The sequence below is a fragment of the Camelina sativa genome, chromosome 4, assembly GCF_030686135.1.
Source record: "Camelina sativa cultivar CO46 ecotype springtype chromosome 4, ASM3068613v1".
Lineage (NCBI taxonomy): Eukaryota > Viridiplantae > Streptophyta > Magnoliopsida > Brassicales > Brassicaceae > Camelina > Camelina sativa.
This window is the reverse complement of record NC_141883.1, coordinates 7,493,459-7,520,380: the sequence shown is the minus strand read 5'-3', so window position 1 is coordinate 7,520,380 and position 26,922 is coordinate 7,493,459. Positions and strand designations below refer to the sequence as shown.

The following is a 26,922-nucleotide window of genomic DNA, read 5'->3' as shown; positions in this document are numbered from 1 at the left end:
ACCACAACAACACAACACATATATACCCGAGCAGCAACAACAAGGTTTCCAGGCTCCAATGTGTCCCCCACCAGGGTTTCAGACTCATCAAGCCCATGAACCAAATTTGAGAGCTTTAATGCATCAGCTATTGCTTGGACAAGCTAGTGGTCAAATAGAGATAACAAAGAAGTTTGCTGAGATAAACCAGAGCTTGGATTCCACTTATAATTATCTGAACATCAAGTTTGAGAGTTTAAACTCTAAAGACAAGTCCATGGAGAGCAATCTAGCTTCCACTTCAGCTCCTAAGCATAACCAGCTGTCTGGCAAAACTATTCAAAATCCAAGGGAGTACACAGCCAAAGCTATCTATGTTAGTGAGAATGATATCACTGAGGACAGTGAGGTTCAAGAAGGGGAGGATTTGTCACAAGTTTCAGCTCAGAGTGAAGGTTAGTCTCAGCAGAATGAAGAAGGAAAACCACTCGACTGTGTGCTCGACCAAGCACACGATCGAGTGACTGATCGAGTGGAACCTACAAAGACTGATAAGCCTATAATATACATTCCTCCACCATATATACCACCTCTGCCATTCGCAGAACGTTTCAAGGAACAAATGCTTAGGAAAATTAAGGAAAAACTTGAAAAGAAGGATTTGATGGCCATACAACATGAGGTTATTGTTGAAAAGAAAGAAGAAGAGAGAGGGTCTACTTTAGAACAGTTTGATCCATATCCTCTCTACAAAGGTATGCTACTTGACATATCCATGCAGAAGGTTCAAAATCAAGCCAAGAGGGATCTAAAGGAGATTGGAACAACTGTGATTCCAACAAAACTTGAAGATTCAGGTTCATTCAACCTGCCATGCTCCCTCAACTACATGCACTTCAACAAGTGCCTACGTGATCTTTGAGCATCTGTTAGTGTTATGCCTTACTCAATATAGAAAATCTGGGATATGAAGAATTCAGACCTAGTAACCTTTATATAAGTCTAGCTAATGGTGTTGTACCCACGATTCGTCATCTCGGATAACAGGCCGGGCACGCTAAACGGGTCAAGGGTGTAGCATTGGTCGGCCCATCAGGTCCAGAGAGAAGAAGAGAGCGCGAAGAGGCATCATATTAGTCAGCTCGCAGCTCGAGCTCGGTCAAAAATTCCAGCATTCAAGTGAATTAATTAGGACGCGTGAATCATGTAAAATTAATTACGCATTAATTGGGTAATTAAATGGTCTGTATAAATATGTAAGGGGGGGGGAGTCTTTGTGGGGGATCAAATATTTTTTCTCTCAGGCAGTAATATACAATTTTAGCATTCAAACACTCTCTTTCAGTTTGGAACTCTTAACGGTGATAAGCTCCTCCACACGTAAATCACTTCGGAAGAAGAGAACTCCTCTCACACCCACATTTGGCGCTAGAAGGAGGGGAGTTATCACCTATACTCTTACTAGTTCCGACTTCATATCCGAACCCACTTCATCCAAACACCGCTATGGCTACCGACTCTTCCAATCAGGTAACTCTGGAGGATATCCAGAAACTTTTGCAGGATTTGTCTGAGAAGTCCGATCGCCTGCAAGCAGCCTCGTCTGCTCTCACCGAGCGTTTTGACAGCCTGGAGGGACAGGTCTCCACCCATTTAGAGGCAATCACTACGTCAGTAGCCGACCTCTCAGCCTCTCACCGCGCATACGCCGATCGGGTCGATCTCCTATCTTCCGATCAAAACCCTCGCCGACGTGCTCTGGACTTCACTGGCATCATTTCGCCTCTCACCACGCAGCCTGCAGCAGCAAACTCCACTCCGGGAAATACTTTCCCACCCCAGCTAAGTACTCAAGCAGCATCACCGCTGGTCGGAGATAGCCACACTCCGGTTCAGCTCGATCTTGCTGGATCCTCCGAAGTTCCAGTTCGTCTCCCTCCCCCTGTGGGCAGAAACACTTCGACTCCTGGTTACGTCACCAATCCCGAGATCTTCCGCATGCAGAGCGAAATCCGGGACATGCGGTCTGTGATGCACAGTGCAACCACTTCAGCTCCGGATATTTTCCGAGTGATCGAGGAGTCAAAGCGAACTCCTTTCTCTGACCAAGTAGCCTGAGTCCGCATCAAAGATACTGGCAAAATTAAGTTCTCGAGCTACGAGGGAAAGGGAGATCCGACCAGTCATCTTAAGACTTTCTTGTTAACAGCTAGCCGGGTAGACCTCGAACCTCATGAAGCAGACGTTGGATACTGCAAGTTGTTCGCAGAGACGTTTTGCGGGCTGGCTTTACTTTGGTTCGCATCTCTAGCAGCCGGCTCCATAAACAACTTCATGGAGTTGTCGACCTCTTTCATTAAGCAGTATTCTAGCTTAATCGAAACTGCGGTAACAGACGCTCAACTTTGGAACTTGAGCCAAAATGCCGGAGAGTCTCTCCGGTCTTATATAACAAAGTTCAAGGAAATCCAGGTTCAGATCCCAGGACTCTCAGACTTGACTGCTCTGGCTGCGCTAAAAAATGCCTCTGGCACGAATCTCGTTTCCGCGAAGAGCTAACCGTAAATCGGTTCCCAACCATTCAGGACGCCTTACACTGGGCTTCGAACTGGATAATTGCAGAGGAATACAAGGCCGCCGCCGCACTGAAACATAAAGTTCCACCTACGACTCCGAAATCCGGACCTGGCATATTTGCAGTCAATCAATCTCCCAAGTAGAATTCTCCAAAGAGTTCGCCATCCAAACCTCCATTTTCACCACGTTCCAAAAGTGGAGTACTCCCAAGTAACAAATGGGTCCGAGATGAGGACACGTACTGCGAGCTCCACAAAACCAATAGCCACTCCACTCGTGACTGCAAGAAACTGATGCACCTTCTCGCTGAAAAGTACGTGGCAGGAGAGATGCCGAATGTAACAATCGAGGAGTTGGAGCAGAAGACAACCCCCGAGGTGGACAAAGACGCTCCACCTTCGAAGAAACCAAAACAATCAGATGGGAACAAATCCCCCAAGCGCCTTTTTTGAACCTCCATCACTGCAATCAAAGACCATCAGCGGAAGCTCACGAGCCCTCAGCCGAAGCGAGCTAAGGTCACAACAAGTGACCTACCTGAAGTCATTTTCTCCGAGAAGGAAACCGAGGAACTAGACTCTCCGCACAACGATGCACTCGTCATATCACTAGACGTGGCGAACCACAAAGTATGCCGGATCCTAATAGATACTGGGAGTTCGGTAGATTTGATATTCCTCGAGACGCTTGCTAGAATGGGTATCGGGAGAGAGCACATCATGGGACCACCCTCACCTTTGGTTTCGTTCACGAGCGAGACATCGATGTCATTGGGCACAATAACACTACCGGTGTCCACTCAAGGAGTGGTAAAAATGGTGGAATTTACGGTCTTTGACCGACCTGCGTCCTATAACATTATTATGGGAACACCTTGGCTCTATCAGATGAAGGCAGTAGCCTCGACGTACCATCAGTGCGTCAAATTTCCAACCCCGCAAGGAGTTCGAGAGATTCTAGGGAGCCAAAGGACGACAAGGAGCTGCTACCTTGCGAGTCACAAGCTCCTTTTTCAATAGCAACCACAACTCGAGGTCCCGAAGAACCCAGTTCGGAAGCAATTAAAAGGCGACCTCACTGAGCCCATTTTCATCAATGGTAAGTTTCCAGATCAGGAAATCAAGATCGGAGCTGGGTTGGATGACGAGTTCCGCACCAGTTTGGTAACCTTTTTGAAAGAAAATATGGCCACCTTTGCGTGGTCTGTAGATGAAATGCCCGGTATCAGTCCGGAGGTAATCTCGCATGAGCTAAACGTTGTCCCGACATTCAGACCTATAAAGCAGAAACGAAGATAACTGGGTCCTGAGCGAGCTGAAATCGTTAACAAGGTGGTGGAACGTTTACTAAAAGCGGGGCAGATACGCGAAGTAAAGTACCCTGAATGGCTCGCGAACACAGTGGTAGTCAAGAAGAAGAATGGAAAATCGCGAGTTTGTGTCGATTTTACCGACCTGAATAAGGCGTGCCCTAGGGACAGCTTTCCACTTCCGCCTATCGACAGGCTAGTTGAGTCCACTTCGGGCCACGAGCTGATGTCTTTCATGGATGCCTTCTCCGGTTACAATCAAATCCTTATGAACCCGGATGACCAGGAAAAGACCGCATTCATTACGGACCGTGGGATTTACTGTTACAAGGTGATGCCTTTTGGGTTAAAGAACGCCGGAGCAACCTACCAGAGACTAGTAAACCGAATGTTCGAGCACCAGCTCAGAAAAACCATGGAAGTCTACATTGACGACATGTTGGTAAAGTCTATGGAAGTTAGCTCGCATCTCGCAGATTTGAAAGTTTGCTTCGACATCTTGAACCAGTTCGGGATGAAGCTTAACCCCACGAAGTGCACCTTTGCAGTCCCATCGGGGGAGTTTCTGGGATACATCGTTACAGAACGAGGAATTGAAGCAAACCCGAGGCAAATTAACGCTTTCTTGTCAATGAGTTATCCTAGGACTTTACGCGAAGTGCAACGTCTTAACGGATGGATCGCCGCCCTCAACCGCTTCACCTCCCGGTCTGCAGACAAGTGCCTCCCGTTCTACCAGTTGTTGAGGAAAGGGGGGAAGAACTTCTTATGGGACACGAAGTGCGAAGAAGCATTCGCTCAGCTGAAAGCTTACCTGTCTGAACCTCCGGTCTTGGCTAAACCTGAGTTCGGAGAGCCACTTTTCCTTTACATAGCTGTTTCGGACAGCGCAGTAAGTGGAGTCTTGGTTCGGGAAGAAAGGGGGGAGCAGCGACCAATTTTCTATGTCAGTAAGTCATTTACTGGGGCAGAGTCCAGGTATCGTATGATGGAAAAATTGGCCTTAGCAGTAGGTACTTCGGCAAGAAAACTGCGACCTTACTCTCAGTCCCATACAATCGTAATCCTAACGACGCAACCACTTCGGACGGTATTGCATAGTCCAAGCCAGTCTGGGAGATTAGCTAAATGGTCTGTCGAGCTGAGTGAATACAACATCGAGTTCCGGACTCGAACCTGTGCTAAGGCGCAAGTGCTGGCAGACTTCCTGATCGAACTCCCACTAGCCTCTACGGTCAATGACAATATCGAGGTCCCATGGACATTGCATGTAGATGGAGCATCTTCCAGATCGGGAGCAGGAATTGGGGTCTGTCTCACTTCTCCTACTAGAGCAGTCATTTCGCTTGGCTTTCAGTGCATCAAACAATGAAGCCGAATATGAGTCCTTCCTCGCTGGCTTACGCCTCACAGTAGGGATTGGTGTCCGAAAACTCCGAGCTTTTTGCGATTCGCAGCTGGTCACCAACCAGTTCCTAGGAGAGTACGAGACTAAGGATGGTCGTATGGAGCCTTATTTGTCCACAGCTCGGGAATTAGTAACTAAGTTCGAGGATTTTGAAATCACTAAGATCCCACGATGTGAAAATTCCGCTGCGGACGCCTTAGCAGCTCTGGAATCAACTTCGGATCCTGCAATGACAAGAATTATCCCCGTCGAAGTCATCGAGTTTCCTCTATTCGACTAGAGAGCTCGAACGTAGTCACCCGGGCAATGAATAAACAATTGGCTGCTGAGGAGGCAGCTCGCAAGGCAGCTTCAGATTCTTTGCCACAGGAGGACTCAGCTCCCGTCATGCCTCCGGTCGAGCAAGAAGCAAATCAAACTCTGGAATCATCAAGCTCACCAGTCGACGACCAAGCCGTTATCCCGCACTCCACTTCGAGCAGTACGAGCACTAACAATTGGGGCAGGAGACTGGCGGAGCCCGATCTAGGCTTACTTGGAAAAAGGGGAACTCCCAGCCGACAAATGGGCAACCAGGAAACTCAAAATTGTCAGTGCACGATATTGCATCCACAACAGAGTACTCCTACGCCGAAGTGTAGCTGGTCCCTATCTAACATGTGTTGCTGGTAAAGAGCCCACGATGCTGATGCGAGCTGTTCACGATGGTCCCAATGGGAATCACTCCGGAGGACGGACTCTGGCCTTCAAAATCAAAAGGCAAGGCTATTTCTGGCCTACTATGGTTACAGACTGCGAAAAATATTCTCAAAAGCATGCCCCGTCAATCCATCAACCTACCGAGCTCCTATCGTCATTTTCTGGACCTTACCCATTCATGAGGTAGTCCATGGACATCATTGGCCCTTTACATCGGGGACCAGGAGGAGTTCAGTACGTGCTCGCTTTTACTGACTATTTCTCCAAGTGGGTAGAAGCAGCGGCCTATGCGAAAGTAATTAGTGAAGAAGTAGAACAGTTCGTGCTAAAAAGCATAATCTATCGCTACGGCGTCCCTCACAAAATTATCACCGACAATGGTCCGCAGTTCATCTCCTCGTAGTTCAAAGGGTTTTGCGCGAAATGGAAGATTCGACTCAATAAGTCAACTCCTTGTTACCCGCAAGGTAATGGACAAGCCGAGGCGATGAATAAGATCATACTAGCTAACTTGATGAAACGGCTCGATTCTCGCAAAGGGCGCTGGCCGGACGAGCTGCAGGGCGTTCTTTGGACAATCCGATCAACACCCCGCCGGGCCACTAATGAAACACCTTTTTCCCTCGTTTACGGAGTCGATGCCATAGTCCCAGCCGGCATAGAGGTTCCTGGAGTCCGTACCTCGCTAAACCCACTCCGAGCCGAGGAGAATGAGGAATTTTTACAGGATACTCTCGATACAATCAATGAGCGTCGGGATCAGGCCTCAGTTCGGATCCAGAACTACCAGAACGCAGTAGCCCAGTATTATAATTCCAAAATCCGAGGCAGGCCCTTGGCGGTTGGCGACCTAGTCCTTCGAAAGGTCTACGAGGACACCGAGGAGCTCAATGCAGGGAAGCTGGGAATCAACTGGGAAGGACCGTACAGAATTACTCGCGAAGTCCGAAATGGAGTTTATTAGCTCGAGGATTCAAAGGGAAAACCAGTTCCGAGGTCCTGGAACTCTTTACATCTTAAACTCTTTTACAGTTAATTTTATTGTATCGAACTACGTTTAGCTTGATCCCGATAAAGGTACGTAGGCTGCCCGCTTCGGGTCCAGTTATCCATATTAATAAAATCAAAAGTTTGCGAAACTTTTTATTAATAATGGTTCACACCAAAAAAAAAAAAAAAAAAAAAGCCGAGGTCTGACTTCGCAAATCGAAATCGATTAAAGCCGAGGTTCAACTTCGCAAATTCTAAACCAAAGTACTCAATTCGTACCCAGCTTTACTTATCAAATTTAAGTTGAGGTTTAATTTCGCGAACTCTAGGCTAAACCAAAGTACTCACTTCGTCCCAGCTTTACTTATCAAATTAAAGCTGAGGTTTAATTTCGCGAACTCTAGCCTAAACCAAAGTATTCACTTCGTACTCAGCTTTAAAGTTGAGGGTAAATTTCACGAACTCTAATCAAAACCGAAGTCCTCACTTCGTACTTATTTTTGCTCTTATCAGTTAAAACCAAAGTTTGCAGAAGGTAAAAATTCTTTGTCCCAAAATACGCGAATACGGAGTGGTCACCACGACCAATAAACTCCGAAATAAGTTCAAAAGAAAAACAACAAACGGGGGGCAACTTGTGCCAAAACAACCCCAGGATAAAAACTATTGAGTAGGGAGAGGAGGATCTGATACCGCTTCGGGAAGGACCAAGCTCATCTCTGCAAGCTCCACCTCTGACCTGGAATTCGCCAAGAAATCGTTCATCCCCTGCTTCGACATTTGTCCAAGATTAGTGCGGGACTCGTTGATTGTGATGCTCAAAGGATGTTCGTCGCACAAAAGCTTGGGTGTATCCGTCAAAAGATCTGAAAATGCAGAAAGGTCGAAGTCACGGGGAGTTACCTGCGAAACCTTTTTGTCAGCCTCCTCCTCATCAGCTCTCAGAAGTCCGAGCTCAGCTTCCATATCTTGGATCTCTCTCCTAGAGATCTCCTCGACCAGCATCCGGTTAGCCCTGATCTCAGCGGCTCGGATCTTGGCCGGAGCTAGCTTCTCCCTCTCCTCGAAAGTGATCCTCACTTCCTCAACCAAGGGGCAAAGAGTTCGCCTCATTGCATGCCTCTCCTCCCTCCGTACCCTTTCAATTTCGCAGCTGTTGCCAGCCTCCAGAAGTCGATTATGGAGCTCGATTTCGTGCAGCCTTTTCTTCGCCGCCTTCGCATCTTCGGCAGCCTCAAAGTAAAGGTCCCCCGCCTTCTTCAATTTGTGTCGGAGGTCCTCATTGGCAACCCCGAGGTCAAGCACCTCTACCTCAGCTATCTTCATCCGAGGAGTTAAACTCGATCATCAGCTGGGAAATTCACAGCTTGTTAAAAGCGGTGAAGGTGGTAAAGTAAAAAAAACCCGAAAGGGTATATGCATTACTAACCTCGCCAATCTTGTCCGCGAAGCGGAAGAAGTTTACGCAGTTTAGTTCGGACATGTCGGTAAACGCCGAAATTCAAACTCGAGGCAGAGTATAGCTCCTCACCAGGTCAGCTGGGGATGCAGGGGGAGCTGAAATACTTGAGCAGTGTTATTTTACTCAGTAACCATCTGAAAAACAAAATGGAAACACTTCGGGCTATCGTTACCTCGGGGGGAAGAACGCAGTTCCTTCGAAGGTAACCTCCCGGAGGAGCCTCCGGATTCTTTTGAAGGGGGAACTTCCCTAGATCTCCTCTCCGAGGGGGGATCCCCATCTTTCGAGCCGGACCTACCTCGGTCGTCCCCCGACGAACTAGTCCGGGCTCGGCTCTTCTCGCGGGAAGATGAGGAAGTCTCGGGTTCCTTCCTCTTTTTGGATGAGTCAGTTCGCTGGGAGCTGACTTCACCAGAAGGCTTCCTTGTTGACGGGGGGGGGGGGAGCTGCAATCTCCCGTGACTCGTCACTAGAATCAGCTATGACAATCACGGGGAGTTCGGACGGATCGGTCGAAGGTCCGGAGGCACCTGCGAGGAGCTCAGAGGGGCCAGCAGGGGACGCGGGAGTCCCGCCTACCTCAGGGGCGGACGAAGTGGACTTCTTGGTAGGAAGGCGAGCTTTGCCCTCGGCAAGAGCCGCCGCCATGTTTAGCTTCGCCTCCTTCTCAGCAAGTCGGCAAGCCCTTTCTTCTCTATAGTTCATCTCCGAAGTGCTTATGGGGTCGGAGCAAACGAGAGAACGTCCTCTGAGCCTCACCGTGGACTCCCTAATCCTTTCACACGAAAAGGAATCCCAGGCGATCTGGCCCTGGCTGCAGAACCTCGAGAAAATCTCGCAAAATGTAGGCCAATGCAACCCGCGCTCGAAGTAATCTGAGATAGAAACGACAATGGGTAAGAAGCAAAATATATATATATATATATATATTGAGGTTGTACCTAACCAATTTTCGAAGTCCACTTCGAGACGTGCAAACTCGAGAGGTGACCAAAGGTGAGTTCGTTAACTGGGAAAAAGAAGTAAGACTTCCGCCATTTCTCGTCCTTCTTGGGAAGGTCATCAAAGACCTTCAGCCCAGACAGCGGACTTTACGTAAAGCGTGCCCTTGGTACGACCTGTTTTCACCATGTAAACCTGAAGAATGTCGGCCAGGGATAGCTTGTAATCGAATTCCTCCCCCTGAGTCTGAAGACACATGACGATTCGAACGAAGTTCGGGCACATCTGGGGGAGAGCGAAGCCCAGTTCGAACATCATCTTTACGATGAGTTCGGGAAGGGGGAACGATAGTCCGCACGCAGAGAATAATATCTCGAACGCGCAACAATAGCCTGGAGGAGGATTCTCCAGGGACTCATGAGCTTCCGGGAACCTGATCTCGATCTCAGGCGGAATCTCGGTGGATCCTCTAAACTCAGCTATATTCTCCGTAGAGAGAATTGACGGCTGATGAGGACCATAAACGCCCGGAATCAAAGGTTTTACCCGATGAGGATTTCGGAGGAGACATGTTTTCCGGGTAAAAGTAGTGAGAAATAGAGGGAGGTCGAAGAACTTTCCGGCGAAAGCAAAGAAACTAACAGAAGAAAAGAGAGAAAAGCGCAAGACAAAACAAAAGCAAACTGAGAATTAAGAATAGGAGGGAGAAGTTGGGTGAGTTTACCTTTATACACGGAACCATCGAGTAATGATTACCTAGGGAAGCGAAAGGTCTCGGACCGCTTTTCCTCTCTCTTATAGCTTACACGCTACCCGGTGGGCCCCAGGGCTTGTTCGGGAAGGCAAATCTCATCATCACCACGATCAAATCATGGGGATATGGGGAATATTAAGTTTCCCAAAATCGATCGCTTGGAGATCAAAAGTCCCCCGAACTGCTCAGCTCGGAAGACTTGGGGGGAAACTGTTGTACCCACGATTCGTCATCTCGGATAACAGGCAGAGGGCCTGGGCCGGGCACGCTAAACGGGTCAAGGGCGTAGCACTGGTCGGCCCATCAGGCCCAGAGAGAAGAAGATAGCGCGGAGAGGCGTCATATTAGTCAGCTCGCAGCTCGAGCTCGGTCAAAGATTCCAGCATTCAAGTGAATTAATTAGGACGCGAGAATCGTGTAAAATTAATTACGCATTAATTGGGTAATTAATTGGTCTTTATAAATATGTAAGGGGGGGAGTCTTTGTGGGGGATCAAATATTTTTTCTCTCAGGCAGTAATATACAATTTTAGCATTCAAACACTCTCTTTCAGTTCGGAACTCTTAACGGTGATAAGCTCCTCCACACCCACAAATGGGTCAAACAAGGATGTGGTTGGTTAACTGACAAACTTTATAGTCAAAATAGGCAACGCCAGAATTCCTACTTATTTTGTCATAATAGAGATGGACAAAGAGCTTGAAGACCCAATCATTCTTGGGAGGCCATTTCTAGCTAGAGCTGGAGCTATTACTGATGTGAAGAAAGGGTTCATCAGCCTGAACATTGATGAAAGGTGGACAATGAAGTTTCACATAAAAAAATCCAGCCAATCAACCCACCATTGGAGGCTAATCATTTGTGATTGAAGAGAAAGCTGGTTTTGGAGTTTGAAGAGAAGTAGAGTCTTCGAAAGCTAAGGTTTCAGCTCATGAGGAATCTATTCAAGACCTAAAATGTTCAGTGCAAGAGTTGACTTATCTAGTGAAGGATCTCCAAGTGAAACTCAACAAGAAATCTTTGAAGATACAAAGCCAAGATTCATGCTCAAGAAGAAACAAGGTTCAAGTGTCAAGACTGTTATAATCAAGAAAAAGCTTCATGGTGATCAAATTGAACCAGGGGGAACCCCATCACCTCTCTGGTCTCCAAACAAAGCCTTAAAATGCACCAAAATTCAAGCTTAGAGACTATAAACAAGCTCACTAGGCAGTAAGTCCATAAGGTATCTTTGTAAATAAGTTTAATTTCCTTGTAGTTTTTATTTCTTTCTTTCATGTTTGTGTTGGGCAGGCCTTGTAAGGGTGTATAAGTGGGAAAAAGAGGAGTTGGACTCATGGAGAAGGAGTTTTGAGGCCACTCGACCAGGCCCATATGATGCACTCGATCGAGCACTGTAGAAGCCCAAGCTCAATCGATCCATTCACCACTTGCTCGATCGCGTGGAGGGAGAAACAATTTTGAAATTCAAAATTGGTCAAGTGCTCGACTAAGTGGGGTCGAGTGGCAGCAAAACTGAGTCAAAGATTCCCAATTCAAATTTGAATGCCAAAAACGCTCATTTAAAAGAGGTGAATTCGACCACAACCCTCCTCACTCTCTCATTTGCATCAAGTTTCATTATCTAGCTAAGAATTATCTCTTTGTTCTCTTAAGAAAGCTCAAGGGTTAGTTTTCTTGTTTTCTGGGTTACTAACCTATTAAAAAAGCTTTGAGTATATTTCTTTCAAGTTTTCTTTCAAAATGTCTTCCCAAGCCAAGGAAACACCACAACAAGCTACTATTCACCGAGCTGCTGCCAAGAACATTGCTGCCCACTTCAGAGGAATTCGTGATGCACCAGATGTTTCAAGAAGAGAAGTTGGAGAAAGCACTTGATCGCCCACTCGAACAGGCAAACGATCGAGTGTCCCATCGAGCAAGGGGTCGAGTGGCAAGTAGAAGAGGAAGAACCAGCCTGTTGAGGAAGATTTGGAGAGAAATGAGAGTGATGAGGAGATGGAGGTTGATTATGCTGAGCATAGGAGGAACATTGCAAGTGGAAAAAGGCCAACAAAAGAAACGCAACAATAGGAGAGTGAAAGTGGAGAAGAAGAAGATTATGGTGTCTTAACACCAAACCAGCTCTATAAAGCCTTAATGACCATGAAGTTCCAAGGAACCATATATCCACACAAGAAGACCATGGAGAAGCTTGGTATATCTGAAGATGTGGAGCTTCTCTTTGAAAAATGCAAGCCTAAGCAAGTTCATGGGGATGAACATGGAGGGTTATAGAGAAGAACGCTGTGAGTTCTTAGCCACCCTCCAAATGCAAGTCTTTATGGATGGGATTGACCAAGAGAATGGAGCTGGTTACATCAAACCTCTTTTCCTACTTATGTATTGTTTATTTGCTTGAGGGCAAATAAAGACTAAGTTTGGGAGAGTTGATGTGCATATATTTTACCTTATCTTAGTAGAGTTTATTCATCTCTTTTACATAGTTTACAAGCTAGTTTTGTCATTATTGTGTAGTTTAGCCTCAGTTTGTGCATTAGAGTAAAATATGCATTGCATTTGCATTGTTTCATGCATAAAGAGGTGAATTGGACCCCAGGAAGCATAGAAGTGAGATGAAGAGGAATAGAGTGCAACCAGTGGAGCAAACCAATGTTGGAATAGAAGAAAACCAAGGTTCAGACGCCACTCGACCATCGCACTCGACCATGCACTCGACCATGTGGGAAGATGGACTCGACTAGGTGAAGAATCAGAAGAAGAAGGCACTCGACCATGTACTCGATCAAGCACATGGTCGAGCACTTCCACCGCCTTAGTGTTTTGTTTGCTAGCTAAATCAGGACTTCCTTCCCTCACTATATATACTCCTTGTACTCTATAGCCGCCCACAAGTCAGAACAAGTCATAAGTAATATCTAGAGCCACCTCAAATCTAGTTTTTGCCCTTTTGGGTATTTATTACTCTTCTGCATCATTATCAACTTTTATCTTAATTTTTTTCCAGATTTTCAGAGTTTGTAAACCCTATAACTTTTTATGTGTTGAGAATCTGAGTTTACTTCTTTGTATTTAGTTGTAGATCTCTCTTATCTTTCTAGTCATGTTGGTTTCGTCATTTTCTGGATTTGAGTTCTTCATCATCATGATTTGTTCATCTGAGTACTGAGCTAGGGTTCTAGAGAGTGATTAGGGTGGTTTAGAGTTATGGTTGCTTAGACTGATCAAATTTTGTTTGTTTAGAGATCTCTTCCAGATTATGTGTTTTCTAAGTTGTTCTTGTTCTGACAAGTTAAGAACAGATCTCAGGTTTGCTTTCATCATACCAATGTTTAAGTTGCTAGATAAGACTTTTTCTGGAGAATATTGTGCCTAGCCTAATAAAAAATTACTAATCATAACATAATTTATAAAAATAATCTTATGATAAAGATACATGTAGTTCCTAAAGAAAATCTTTCTATAATTGTAACGCCCCGACCGCCACCTCTTAGTGGACCCTATTTCCAATCCTAATCCATGGGCCCACCTTTCTTAATGGACCTCACGTCCTCTCACTAGGCCCATGAGCCCATCCATATCTGACGGCCGGTTTGCTACGTTCAGGAGGCTTTAAAGACTTGTTACCGTCCCTACAAATCACCACATGATCTTTCCCTGTGTTTTGTCCCACTTGCACTGTTCCAACAGTTATTTCCCAGAAGGTCACCCTCCTTAGACTACTCCAGCATAAGCACGCTTAACTGTGGAGTTCTCTCAGGACCCTTGACCGAAAAGATAAGTGCACTTTGGTGACATAGGTGACTAAATAAATTCTTTTAAACTTCTCCACAAGTCTCTAAAACCAGGGTGTCACAATAATAATTATATTTATACAAAACAATCATACTTTATATTGAACTAGAATGAGTCCCACGCGTTGCGTGGGTCTAATAATATAGAAAATATACTATGGAGCTTAATATATTGAGATTTGTTTAGATTTTTTTCTCAAATTGATTATTTTGTATTTCATATCAGTTAGAGTAAAAGTTATCTTATAACTTCTTAACAAAATACTTGTAGCAAAATATTAGATATGTGCAATACCAAAATGTAGGAAATAATACATTTAACAAATTGGACTACAAAAATTTTGAATGTATAATTAAGTTATGTAAAGTAAAGTTTTTTTGTTTTTGTTTAGTTAAGTAAGAATTTTTTTACAAAAAAGAAACAATAAAAGAATCTTAATGATAAATGTTGAGATATATAGTAAGTAAAATTTAATATTTGTTAAACAAAAAAAAACAATGTTTCTATTATATTTTTGTTCCTATGATGGAGAGGTCCACTATTGATAACATGATTATATTTATCAAAGAAATTTATGTTAATTTGGTTATAGTGTGACTCATTAGGATGATGGAAATAATGAAAATGCTGTTATTTATTATGCAAGTTGGAAAGAGTAGCAAAGTTTTTTTTTAAGGTTAGTTCTAGAAAACAGAAAAACTATTATTTATAACAAATATATTTTGTGGAGTATTAATGTTTTTAAAAACTTCATACGTTACATTAGTAACTGCCCACTTCTTAATTTCTTTAAGATTAATTACTTTCATACATTAAGATTTTGAACTTTTAGAATTAAATGTATTTATTATGGTTATTAATTCAAAAATCTGCTCTTATAAACTTCCACTAGATCATAACCCGCGGTACACCGCGGAACAAATTTTTATATATTGTATTTTGATTTAAATTTTCATTTATCTAATTTTTAAAATTTGAATATTTTCTATATTGTATTTTGATTTAAATTTTCATTTATCTAATTTTAGAAATTTGAAATAATTCTTATTTGTGATAAGAAATTGTTTGATTATCATGATTTATATTTTTTAAAAATTATATAACCTGTTTCTTAGTTGTATTTCCAAACTAAATGTGTTTAATTTATATTTATTTATTTTCAAATTTAGATATATTTTTTTGAAATTTACTTATTTTATTGGAGTTTATTTAATAATTTTTAAGATTGCATATAAACTAATCCTAGTTAAATCAGTTTATTCGACATATCTTGTATTGGTATTGTTAAAAATAGTAAAATAAGGATTCAACTGGTGTTTAAGTATTAGATTAACGATACTTTAATTTATAATTATATCGATTCAAACCCGTCCCATCATACAAACCATCATGCAATATAACCCGTCTGTATTATTTTAAACTTTTAATATATTTAACTATTCATAATTTTAGAAATTCTATTAAGTTTAGATATATCAATTTAAAATTCTACTATATATGGTAGAATTAAAACAAAATCAACTTTACAAACCAAACTAATCATATATAAATTTTAAATTTGGATTCTTATTGAGTGAAGTTTCTGGCTCATTCGGACATAGATTTACTTTGATTTTATAATAATAAGACTCTAAATTATTACTAAATATTTTAGCCGAAGTGGCTTGGTGAATACACCATTATAGTAATATCAATTCAAACCCGTCCCATCATACAAACTGTCATGCAATATAACCCGTATGTGTTATTTTAAGCTTAAAGTATGTTTAAATATTCATAATTTTAGAATTCTATTAAGTTTAGATATATCAATTTAAAATTCTACTATATAGGGTAGAATTAAAACAAAATAAACTTTACAAACCAAACTAATCATATATAAATTTTAAATTTGGATTCTTATTAATTGAAACTTCCAGCTCATTCGGATTTAGATTTATTTTGATTTTATAATAATAAGATTCTGAATTATTATCTAAACATTTTAGCCAAAGTGGTTGTTGAACACACAATTTATATTTATAGAGTAATATATGTCCGTTTTTTTAAATTTGAGTCACAATCTATGCCGAAAAATTTAGATTTTTAATGATTTCATGTATTATATAATGATTCAAAAAAATTAAAAATAAAAGCAAACTAAGATGAAAGAAGAATCAAATTTAAATTTTAAACAAATATTGCCTTTAATTGTTTTTCTATAATTTTAAATAGAATCATGAGTTAAATAAATTAGTGAATATTTAAGGTAAAAAATTAATGGCTTTAACAATAAATGATGGCATACCTGTAAATAAATCCAACTCCAGGATTTATTTCATAAAACTGTTGCAAAAATACTAGTATAGATGTAGCATCTCTTCTTTTAACAGGTGTCTTCTAAAAAGTAAATATATTGTTACTTTTTGTAAACTGAATTTATTTATATAATCATACATAGGCTTGGGCACAAAATCCGAATCCGAAAATCCAAACCGTATCCGAACCGAAATAAGCGGATTAAAACCGAACTGATATTAAGGATATTTAATAGATATCCAAATATATCCGAACATATAAGAAATAGTTTCATTAATATTCCGATAGATATGTCTCATATCTTTTATGTATTTGTATGGTTTTATGTGAACCTTGTCATTTACTTAATTTCTATCTTTTTTTTTTGTTTAAATACTCCATTAGTATGGTTATTTGGGTACAATAAGATTAAAAAGTATTCGAATAAAACATTGTCCAATAACTTTTGGTTTAATTTTGGTTATTGATAATCATATCCGAACCGATCCGAAATCCGAATTATCCGAACCGAAACCGATCCGAAGTTTCTAAATACCCGAATGGATGTTAGAGTCAATATCCAAAAGATCCAAAATTCGAAAAATCCGAACTGAACCCGATCCAATATCCGAACGCTCAGGCTTAATCATACTTGCATAAGTTAAAAAAAAAAACTTTAAGATACAAAAGTTTTGGTTATTTCTTCACTATTTAAAGTTAAAAATAAATATCAAAATGATAACGCTAATATAATTTAAAGATATTAAGATAATAATAATTTTCCTTAGAAACACATTTTTCTAGATTTTCTTTGTTTTTTTCTTTATCATCTCAAGTGAAAAAAAATAAACCATATTATGGTAAATATTAAACCAATAATATATTTTGCTGATTCGAATTCTCGCGAAATTGAACAGATAAGGGGGAAGGGTGGGGGAAGAGAGAACGGCGAGGAGGAGGAGAAGTCGGAACTCAGAGATTCCGTCGGTTTTTCTTTGAGAAGTCGACAAAATTCTGTGGCCCATTAACCATTTACAGCCCATTACTAATTGGCTTAAACATGAGATAAAATGTTTAAAAGATAAAACAAAGGATTCAGAGGTGCCACGTGACAGATAGATAGAGCTTCTTAGAAGGTGTAAGCCTACTTTATTCTATAAGATTCTTGGCCTAATCCTAAAAGAAAAAGAACATTTCCATATAGAGAAAGATATACTACGAAGAGGTCATATGTTACAATGCGAGAGTATTATGAATACCAAATACATTTAAGATTGATAACTCCAGGAACAATAATTCGGTTAGGCTGTATTTTCCATCAATACGTGGTTGATGCAAATAACATATGAACTGTTATCTGTATAACCAGAAAAAAAAAATTTAGAGCAGATCTTTACAATAATGTATGTGATGAAGTTGAACAAGGGGATGCAGATTCAAAAAAACTAGGCCAAGAAATAATTTTACCATCTTCGCTCATAGACAGACCGCGACACATGGTAGATAATTATTGAGACAAAATAGCAATATGTAGATGGTATGGTAATCCAGACCTTTTCATTATTAAAACATCAAATCCAAAATGGGAGAAGTGAACGGACATATAAAAAGGCGGAAAATGAGAATGCAAATGACAGAACTGATATTGAATGTTGTATATTTAAAATGAAATTGGAAAAACTCTTTAAAAGCCTACAAGATGTAGTCTTTTTCGGTCCTATTACAGCAGGTAAAAATATAATTTATTACCAGATATTAATATATTTAAACTTGAAATTCAATTAACTGTTATTATGTTGTTCATATAGATAAAAAATAATTTAGGCGAAAAAGAATTAAAGACATTCCCATATGTGTGCATTCAATTGTTGGAAATACTTATTTGTTTGGGATTTAAGTTAAAAAGTTTGATTTTCATGCATCATATCAAACTTTTACATTCCGAGAGATTATAGCCCAAATAAAGGAAAATATCATATATATTATGATGTGCTATGATTGCTAAATACAAAATATTATTTCATTTATCATATTAATGGTTTGTCTTTATGTGTTTAAACAAGTTTAGATGATGAAAATTATGGAACCAAATGCCAAATTTCGTAATGAGAGTCAAAAACTAATTGATGATCAACCGAAGAAACCAATGAATGAATTTGATTTTTATTTTTTTATAAGTCTATGCATAAAGTTTGGTTTTATATCGTTTATTCTAATTTGGTTTTAACTCATCTCCAGGAAATGATTTATTTTTATTATACCGAATAAAATAAATGATACAAAAATTCGAATTTCATGAATGTTCGGTTAATAATTATTAAAAAATATATTATTCAATAATTATCATAATAATTAATTAACTGATAATATATTATTTTAACTAAAAGTAATAGTAACAAATATAGAACTTAAAAACAAGCATACATAAACAATGCACATATCACTAAAAATATAAGAACAGATGACCTGAAATAAACATATATACATAGATTTATATTCTACAATTATATAAAACATACTGATTAAAAATTAAACATGTAGCAATTTAACTACATGAATTTAACTACAGTAGTACATATAACTACATTTATTTATGATGAGCATGTAGCAATTTGCTAGTTTTAGAAACAAATTTATAATTATTTATCGCAATTGCATCGTTAACTTTGTATGATATAAATATAATTACTTAAGCACGTAACTTTTATCAACTTCTTCAACATATATTCTCTTCTGTGGTTGGCTTTTAATTTTCTTATCAGCAAATCACACTTTTACAATCCGTAAAACATCGATTTATTTTTCCTTGAACGGAGGAAGAAGCTATATCCATCATGGAACTTGAATTCTTGTGATAACATATTTTAGATGTTTAAGCTTCTTAGCTCACATTTTATGATAATGAGATGTACGTGCATAAATGTGTTTCCAACTAGTAATAGTTTCTCAAAGATGCTTGATAACTTGGTGTTTATTCAACTTCTACTTTAGACCAAATACCTCAGTTTTGTCGGAAGGCAAAAGTGGTTTTATCTGGAAAGTTTTTGGGTCATTTAATTTGTGAATAGAAGATTGTGAAATAAAATACAGCAAGTTTATTCAAAATTTATTTCACGAATTATTTATAATACATACGGGATAGAGGTACATATATATCAACCAATCCTCTCGGATGGTCAAACGACGTTACAAAGTAAAATAAAACGGTACACTGGGCTGTAAACCCTAATAACCCATTTATTATTATAAGACAGAAAATATGGGTTTTAAGACTCTTGAACAACAAACATCCATAACGTCAACCACGATGTTATTTTACAGAACCGCTGATCTTTTCCAGAACGTGAAGTCTCGCCTCACGGATCAGTTTGTTAAGTTTATCCACTGTTTCACCAATCTCCTTGAGTGTCTCTGTTAGTTTGGTTACTTTGTCTCTGATTAAGTGGAGGGCAAGTTTAGTGTCCACCTCATCTCCTTCATCCTCAATAGCCTCATCCACTAGTTTTAAAAGAGACGTGATCTTTTTTTCTAGATGGTGGACTTGTTCAGATATGTTCTCTATTGCTCTTTCGTTGGTTACTATACCATGCTCCACCGATGATAAATTTTCGTTCAGTCTCGCGAGAGCTTCCTGCTGTCTCTTCAGAGCATCCATCCGTGACTCCAAGAAAGTGTGTACGCCTACCCATCCAACCGCAATCACTGGTAATGATACAACCCCTACAATGCCTAAAGGCGCACCCACCCCTGATGCAATTAGAGCTATTGATCCGACAGCAACAATGCAAAACGTAGCGCCGAAAAGCACATTCGCAAGTTTACTTTGCTTTTGTGCTTTAGCATATTCCTCAGCAAGCTTCTTTACTTCCTCATCAAGCTTTGTTTTAGCCTCACTCACTTCTTGTAGAAGGGACTCCTGCTGCTTTTGGATCAACTTGAACTGATTCGTGAGCTCGCGGCCATCAAAAGGATCTCCCATGGCTTTAAACTTCTTCAGCTTCTCCAAGGTTTTTTCATACCTCTTCTTCTTTCCCCCAACATCATTTTCTGCCGACTCTTTTTCGAACTGTGCCACGGCCTCTTGAATGTAAAGTCGGCCAATTTCTGCTTTCTCCACGCAATCCATTACATTATCGAAAATCTCTAAAGTCTTCAAGGTATTTTCAAAATAGGCAGTGACCAAAGAGTTTAGAGCTTTGCTCTCCCACACATTGTTTTCGCTTTCAATAATGAAGTTTGCCACATCTTGGCTAACTTCAAAGAGGTGCTTGGAGACCTCCATGTGTATTTCGTGTTGGGACAAATACCCGGTCCCAGTCTCAGCTCCAGTGGTGAGTGAGTCTATCACTTTGTTGGCTCGCTCCTGAAGCGCAAGATTAAAGGATTTGAGCTCTGGGTGGTCTTCACAAGCGGATTTGTAAGCACTCAGGTGTACTGAGCATTTCGACATCGTTTCTTCGGATAAAGCCATTGATGATATTACTGAAAGTAAAAAAAATATCAAGAAAACGTATGACAGATATAGGAAAATCTTTTGCATACACCTGAAAATTATAGTTCCTCAACAACAACTCTCAGTTTACAAAAAAAAAAAGGAAAAAAAAGTTATATAAATGTTTTTTGTTTTATATTTTTTTATTTTCATTTTAATGCATTTTCATTAGTAAGCACTGATTTTGAAATTATATTTCTGATTTTTTAATATTAGTTTTTAAGAAAATATAATATCCTTGATGATGAAACATATTTTTGAAGAAACTTTATATGCTAATTTTAATATATATGTACGTCATTCTCGATAATAATTTTATTCTTGATTTCCAAAACAATAAAAAATTTAGAATTATTTTCTGATTACTCACCTAGTTTTTATATTAAGTACATAGAAAAAAAAATTACGATAACAAATAGAAAATATAAAGAACACCAAGAAAAATAAAAATAATAAAACAAATTTTTATAAGATTCTTTGTATAACTTTTTTTTTAGTTAATAATTGATTTTATTAGCAGAAATATGAGTACAATATACAACTAGGTATATATGAGAAAATCTAAGAATACTTTAAAAGCTGTAGTGAAAGATAGAGAAAGTTACCTAGTTGAATGAGACTCTTGCTCCTCAAGGTTTGAAGTTTAATTGATTTGTTAGGTTGAGTGATAGACTGTATTTATAGGAAAAAACATGCAGGAGGAACACGTGTTTGGTTAGTTACACTGATTTTGGTTACGAACACGTGTTCTGTTAGTTACAACTCTAACCTCAATAAACATCTATAAATCAGTAGTGATGAAAGAATGATAGATACGATGTGGATAACAATTTAGGATAGACTGAAAGAAAAGTGGAAAACAAATTTTGTTTTAAATTTTATGGATATAATGAAAGAATGATAAAAAGATGTGGTTTCTAGTTTTTTTTTTTTTTTTTTTTTTTTTTTTTTTTGTAAACTTGTGAGCAACCAACTGTTGGAGATATTGAACACATGTTTCTCTATATAAGCCACAATCTCTTACGTGATTAAATGGGAAAGGAGAGAAATGAGATGAGGAAAATGTGTGTTTTGGAAACTTTGTAATAAAAATACTTTGTAGGGAAGAAAAAGAGATTTGTTTTGTTTTGTTTTTTGAAATTAAAAAATACTTTATAATCTTTATTGTTTTACCTATGTTATTTAGTCTCCATGTTAACATAATTGTTATGGATAACATAGCATATATAGCCTTAGAAACTCAAAGTAAAATGCTTTATAATCTTGGTTTTAATTTTGGCTTGTCTTAGTTTGAGATTTGCATAGTGCTATAGTTTTTAATTATTGAGTTTGGGAGAGGAGTGGAGTTGCCGACTACACACACAATCAAGGCCATGCTATTCCACATTTTGCTTATCTTTTGGGTTTCGGATATATGAACTTGATACGCGGGAGATTCTAATTGGAGCAACGGGATTGTGATGATTACGTTGGTCCCGTTAGCACATCGTGGTAACTAACTGCTAGATATATTAAACACATGTTTCTTTATATAAGCCACAACTAAACTCTTTAAGTACTATAGACTTTTTCTTTAAAAAGAGAAAAATATTTTAAAGCTAAAAAAATTAGGGAATTCATATACAGATCCTCAAGTCTTTAGAATAATTAGCTATAAGATTCATATTTAAAATGGGTTAATTTTCTAAAAAAATCAAAAACCGTTTAAAAATGTTTAGTATGTTGGATTACGCTTCAAGATAATTTGACATCTAATCCAAATCGATTCATGGTTTAAAAGATAAAGATCAAATATGTTTAAAAGTTATCGAAACATAGAGGTTTTCTAATAGGATTGGGATAGGTGTTTTAATATAAATAAAAAGTGTCAATGTGTGAGAACAAGACAGCTCTTGGTTTCGAGAGTTTTGAGAGAATAAGATAGCTTTAGGTTTCAAGAGATTTTCCGAAAGATTTATATAAAAGAGTAATTATTTTAGCTTTTGTGTTCTTCAAACTTGAAGGGTGTTCTTGATACAATTTATATATTTGGTATCAAAGCTTTACAAACGATATTATGGGAGAGATCACGGAGTCATCAAGCACGACACTAGCAAAAATAAAGGAGGGAGGCTTTTCTTCTTCTTCGATCAAGTGCCCCATGCTAATCACATCCAATTACACAGTCTATTCTATGTAGATGAGAATTCTCTTCAGGGTGCATAAGGTCTGGGATATCATCAAAGAACCTTCATATGATAATGGAAAGAACGACATGGCTATGGTCTTGTTATTCCAATCAATTCCTGAGACACTTATCTTACAAGTTGGAGAGTTGGATACGGCAAAAAAGGTATAAGAGGCCATAAAGACAAGACATGTAGGAGCAGAAAGAGTTAAAGAATCAAGGTTGCAGACATTGATGGCCGAATTTGATCGGTGGAAGATGAAGGACACGGAGTCAATCGATTACTTCTCTGGCAAGCAATCTGAAATTTCTTCAAAATCGGCTGCATTAGGAGAAGATATTAAAGAATCCAAGATCGTCAAGAAGTTTCTTAAGAGTCTCCCCCGGAAAAGTACATTAATATCGTTGCTTCACTAGAACAAGTACTCGATCTCAAGAAAACGAGTTTTGAAGACATTATTGACCATTTGATGAACTATGAAAAGAGCATCGCTGAAGAAGAAGAAGTCCAGGATGATCAAAGTAAGTTGATGTATGCAAACATGGAATCTCAAACATAATACAACTCTTCAAGAAATTTTAGAGGTCGAGGACGTGGAGGACAATTCAGTAACAGAGGTAGGGGTCGAGGAGGACGATTCAAAAGTGAACGTTTCAATGGTGGACGAGATACCTCAAGGGTGATTTGCTATCGATGCGACAAGACAGGACATTTTGATTCAAATTTTCCTGACCGTCTTCTTAAGCTACATGAAGTGCAGGAGAGTGATAATAAAAGTACAGTGGAAGCAGATGAGCTTATGATACTGAAACAACCCGACCCTTTTTATTTTTTATAACCTAATATCTAGTGATCCCATACTCACTAACAACCTACTCCCAATCATTAACAACAGCAGATAACAATAATAAATCAATAACCGTCAAAGAAATAAGATAACATGAATTCCAACTATAATCCAGAACATAACCGATAATGGAACCAACATTTCTAATATCCATTCTAGACCACTAAGTTCCACTATAGCCTAACAAAGACACAGAGCAAACAATCGAGCCTCTAGAACATCCTCCTCTTCATCGCCCTGATTCTACGATCACACTTTGCCTTTACCTCCACCACAACACAAAAGAGAGGCGTAAGTATTACCAGAAATACTTAGTGAGGCAATCCGTCCATCTAATGGGCTATACACACAAGCAATAAGATCTCTCATGCCACAAACAACAATAATAAAACAAACCAGGGACATGAACAAAGCAACACGACATAAACCGGTTACTGTCAGAAGGGTGTCTACCGACACTGGTCATCTGGTGTCGACCGACACCTGCTCGACACTTCCAAAAACCCTAACGGTGTCGACTGACACTCATAACTCTCTAATTTACATGTTTTTAGCATTATTTTTTGTCCATATTTTGCATTGTTTATACCCTTAACTTAGCATTTTTAGGTCATTAACTGTAGGAATTCACTTTTAGGCCAATTAGGGTGTTGCATTCTTGCATTTGCATACTTTGGATGAAAACAGGTGCTTTAGAGCCTAAAATGGGGAGACAAAGGAAAAATCCGAGCATGTACCTGAAGGAGCCATCGAGCTGGAAGAACAGTCCGAACCCCAACACGATCGAGGAGGATCCAAGAGTAGGAAGAACAACCCGAAGATCTACTCGAGGAATAACCCGACCTCATCTTCGTGCACCCCATCGAGTAGACCCTCGGGCAGGACTGGGAAGCTAGGTCAAAGGGGTTTCCATATATAAATCCCTCCTCCTCTTCCTCGCAAACGAGCACACCGCAGACCCTCAAACCAGAGAGCAAGAGCTTGTGTGAGAGAACTGAGCGACTCAAAACACTTTTTACTTTTTGTTAGGATTTTTTTTTTTTTTTTTTGTCATTTCTTTAGATGTCTACTTTGTACTCTTTATTCTCTACTCTATCTTTTAATACAATGCAATTTTCGTTCATATATGCTTTTATGTTTCTTGCAATGATTTCCGAGTAGTGTAGTAAAGTTTCAAGGGATGGGATAGATGATTTTGTGTTCTTGATCAGTTAGGATGTCTTAGTTTGATTGTATATGTTTTATAGCTTCCCTTCTAGGTTGGTATTCTTAATGATGTCAACAAACTGAGAGGGTGAGATTATATCTAAGGTGTTTTACCACCGAGAGGTGTAGATGAAATGCTTGAATCAACCAATGCTAGAGATTTACTCACTTAGCCTAAGAGATTAGATGAGTAAGGGGTTTATTTACAATAATGAATCGGTTCTTATTGCCTGCTTGGTCATGTTTCTCCAACGAGAGTTTGTTAGGGGAGTGATCAAGGTTGATTGTTTCTATCACGAGAGTGTTTTAACAAGGTTTTAGAGATTCATTGTCTAGGGAATATTTGCTTGAGGCATGTAAGATATCTTTATTGGTCATGAACACTTAGGATTTGATTACCCCATCCTTAGAAGCTTTCGTATTTTAATTGTTTGCATTTTTATTCATCACTCGATCCATTACCCGATCAGGTACACGATCACCTGCTTCGAGTAACACCTCGAGTTGTTCATACCTTCTCTGTTTACTCGATCAACCCACCCGATCGTGTACTCGAATGCTTGCATCGAGTGCTTAGGTCGTGTGGTTCCTTGTTTATATTCTTTTCTTTCATTATTTTAGGATTGTTAGACGAACCCCATTATTGTTTGGCTTTACTTGCATTGTTCTGATTGCATCCTACCTGCTAGCATAAACAATCATTTGGATTGATAACCCTTTGTACTACAACTGCATAGGGAATTGATACCCTGGGTGAAAATCTGCTTATCAATTTGGCGTCGTTGCCATTTGGTTGAATTTAATTTTGCTACGTTTAGGATTTCAGAACTTGCTAGATCAGGTTCTCTTATCTACATTGGTTCAAAATCTGACTTGTTTGCTTTCGTGTTCGTTTGTTTTGAATCTCAGGTACGCAACCGAGCACCCACCCGACCCGTCACTTGATCACCTGGATCGGGTTGACCTTCGTGTACACACTCGGTCACATATTTGTGCATGCAGACACGATCCAAGGGTAACCATAACCTGAGTCCATTCATCGACAACATTGAAAGACCAAGGTTACCTTATCCACAACAAGTTCGACAACCGCAACCAACAACAATTGAGGACACAATGAACAATCAAAACGGTCCACCAGCTCCTCAAGGAAGGACCAACATAGGAGCAGAGGATGCTCCATCTACTCATACTCAAAGGAATGGCAGTGTGCCACCTGCTGTCCAGAATAACAATTTTGAGATCAAGAGTAGTCTCATCCAGATGATACAAAGCAACAAGTTTCATGGATTGCCAATGGAGGACCCATTGGATCATCTGGATGAATTTGATAGGCTCTGTAGCCTCATTTTCCTTGGGAGACAAAGTGCACCTCTGGGAGAACTCACTCCCCAAGGAGTCCATCACCACCTGGGAAGCGTGCAAGAAGGCGTTTTTAGCCAAATTCTTCTCCAACTCCAGAACCACAAGGCTGAAAAATGACATTTCCAGCTTTGTTTAGAAGAACAATGAGACGTTCAGTGAAGCTTAGGAACGTTTCAAGAGGTACACTACTAGATGTCCTCATCATGGCTTCATCAATGCTTCATTGCTAAGTACACTTTACAGAGGAGTGGTCCGCAAGATATGGATGTTGCTGGACACCGCAAGCAATTGTAACTTCCTCAACAAGGATGTTGATGAAGGTTGGGACCTAGTGGAGAACTTGGCTCAATCTGATGGACATCAGAATGAGGAATACGATCGTACTGTGCGATCTACAGGAGAGGAAGATGCCAAGTACAAGAGGGATATGAGAGCCCTCAATGACAAGCTCGATAAACTACTCAGCCAGCAGCAGCATGTTCATGCATTATCAGAGGAAGAGCAGTTTTTACAACAAGATGGGGAGAATTTTCAAATAGAGGATGTGAACTACATCAACAACCAAGGAGGTTACAATAAAGGGTACAACAACTACAAGCCGAATCAGAATCTGTCTTACCGTAACCCGAATGTTGCCAATTATCAAGACCA

At 39.7% G+C, this 26,922-nt stretch overlaps 1 protein-coding gene, 1 non-coding gene and 1 pseudogene across 2 annotated transcripts; 1 reads left to right on the top strand and 2 right to left on the bottom strand.

Annotated features, from left to right (window-relative positions):
• The first annotated feature begins 1,485 nt into the window (after nt 1-1,485).
• On the top strand, nt 1,486-7,008 carry LOC147945558 (uncharacterized; annotated as a pseudogene).
• Nucleotides 7,009-19,287: 12,279 nt separating this feature from the next.
• LOC104780067 (UPF0496 protein At3g28270) lies at nt 19,288-21,881 on the bottom strand. The gene is made up of 2 exons (XM_010504523.2): nt 21,291-21,881; nt 19,288-20,675 (listed from the first exon to the last, which is right to left on the bottom strand). The coding sequence occupies exon 2, from the start codon at nt 20,662-20,664 to the stop codon at nt 19,504-19,506; it is 1,161 nt and encodes a 386-aa protein (XP_010502825.1). The 5' UTR covers nt 20,665-20,675; nt 21,291-21,881; the 3' UTR covers nt 19,288-19,503.
• Nucleotides 21,882-26,374: 4,493 nt separating this feature from the next.
• LOC147945557 (small nucleolar RNA R71) lies at nt 26,375-26,481 on the bottom strand. Its single transcript, XR_015597844.1, has one exon. It is a non-coding gene; the product is annotated as a small nucleolar RNA R71 (small nucleolar RNA).
• Nucleotides 26,482-26,922: the final 441 nt, after the last annotated feature.

What these genes read in the sequence shown, in the direction of transcription:
- LOC104780067 (XM_010504523.2), bottom strand. Translation starts at nt 20,664, where the DNA reads ATGGCTTTATCCGAAGAAACGATGTCGAAATGCTCAGTACACCTGAGT.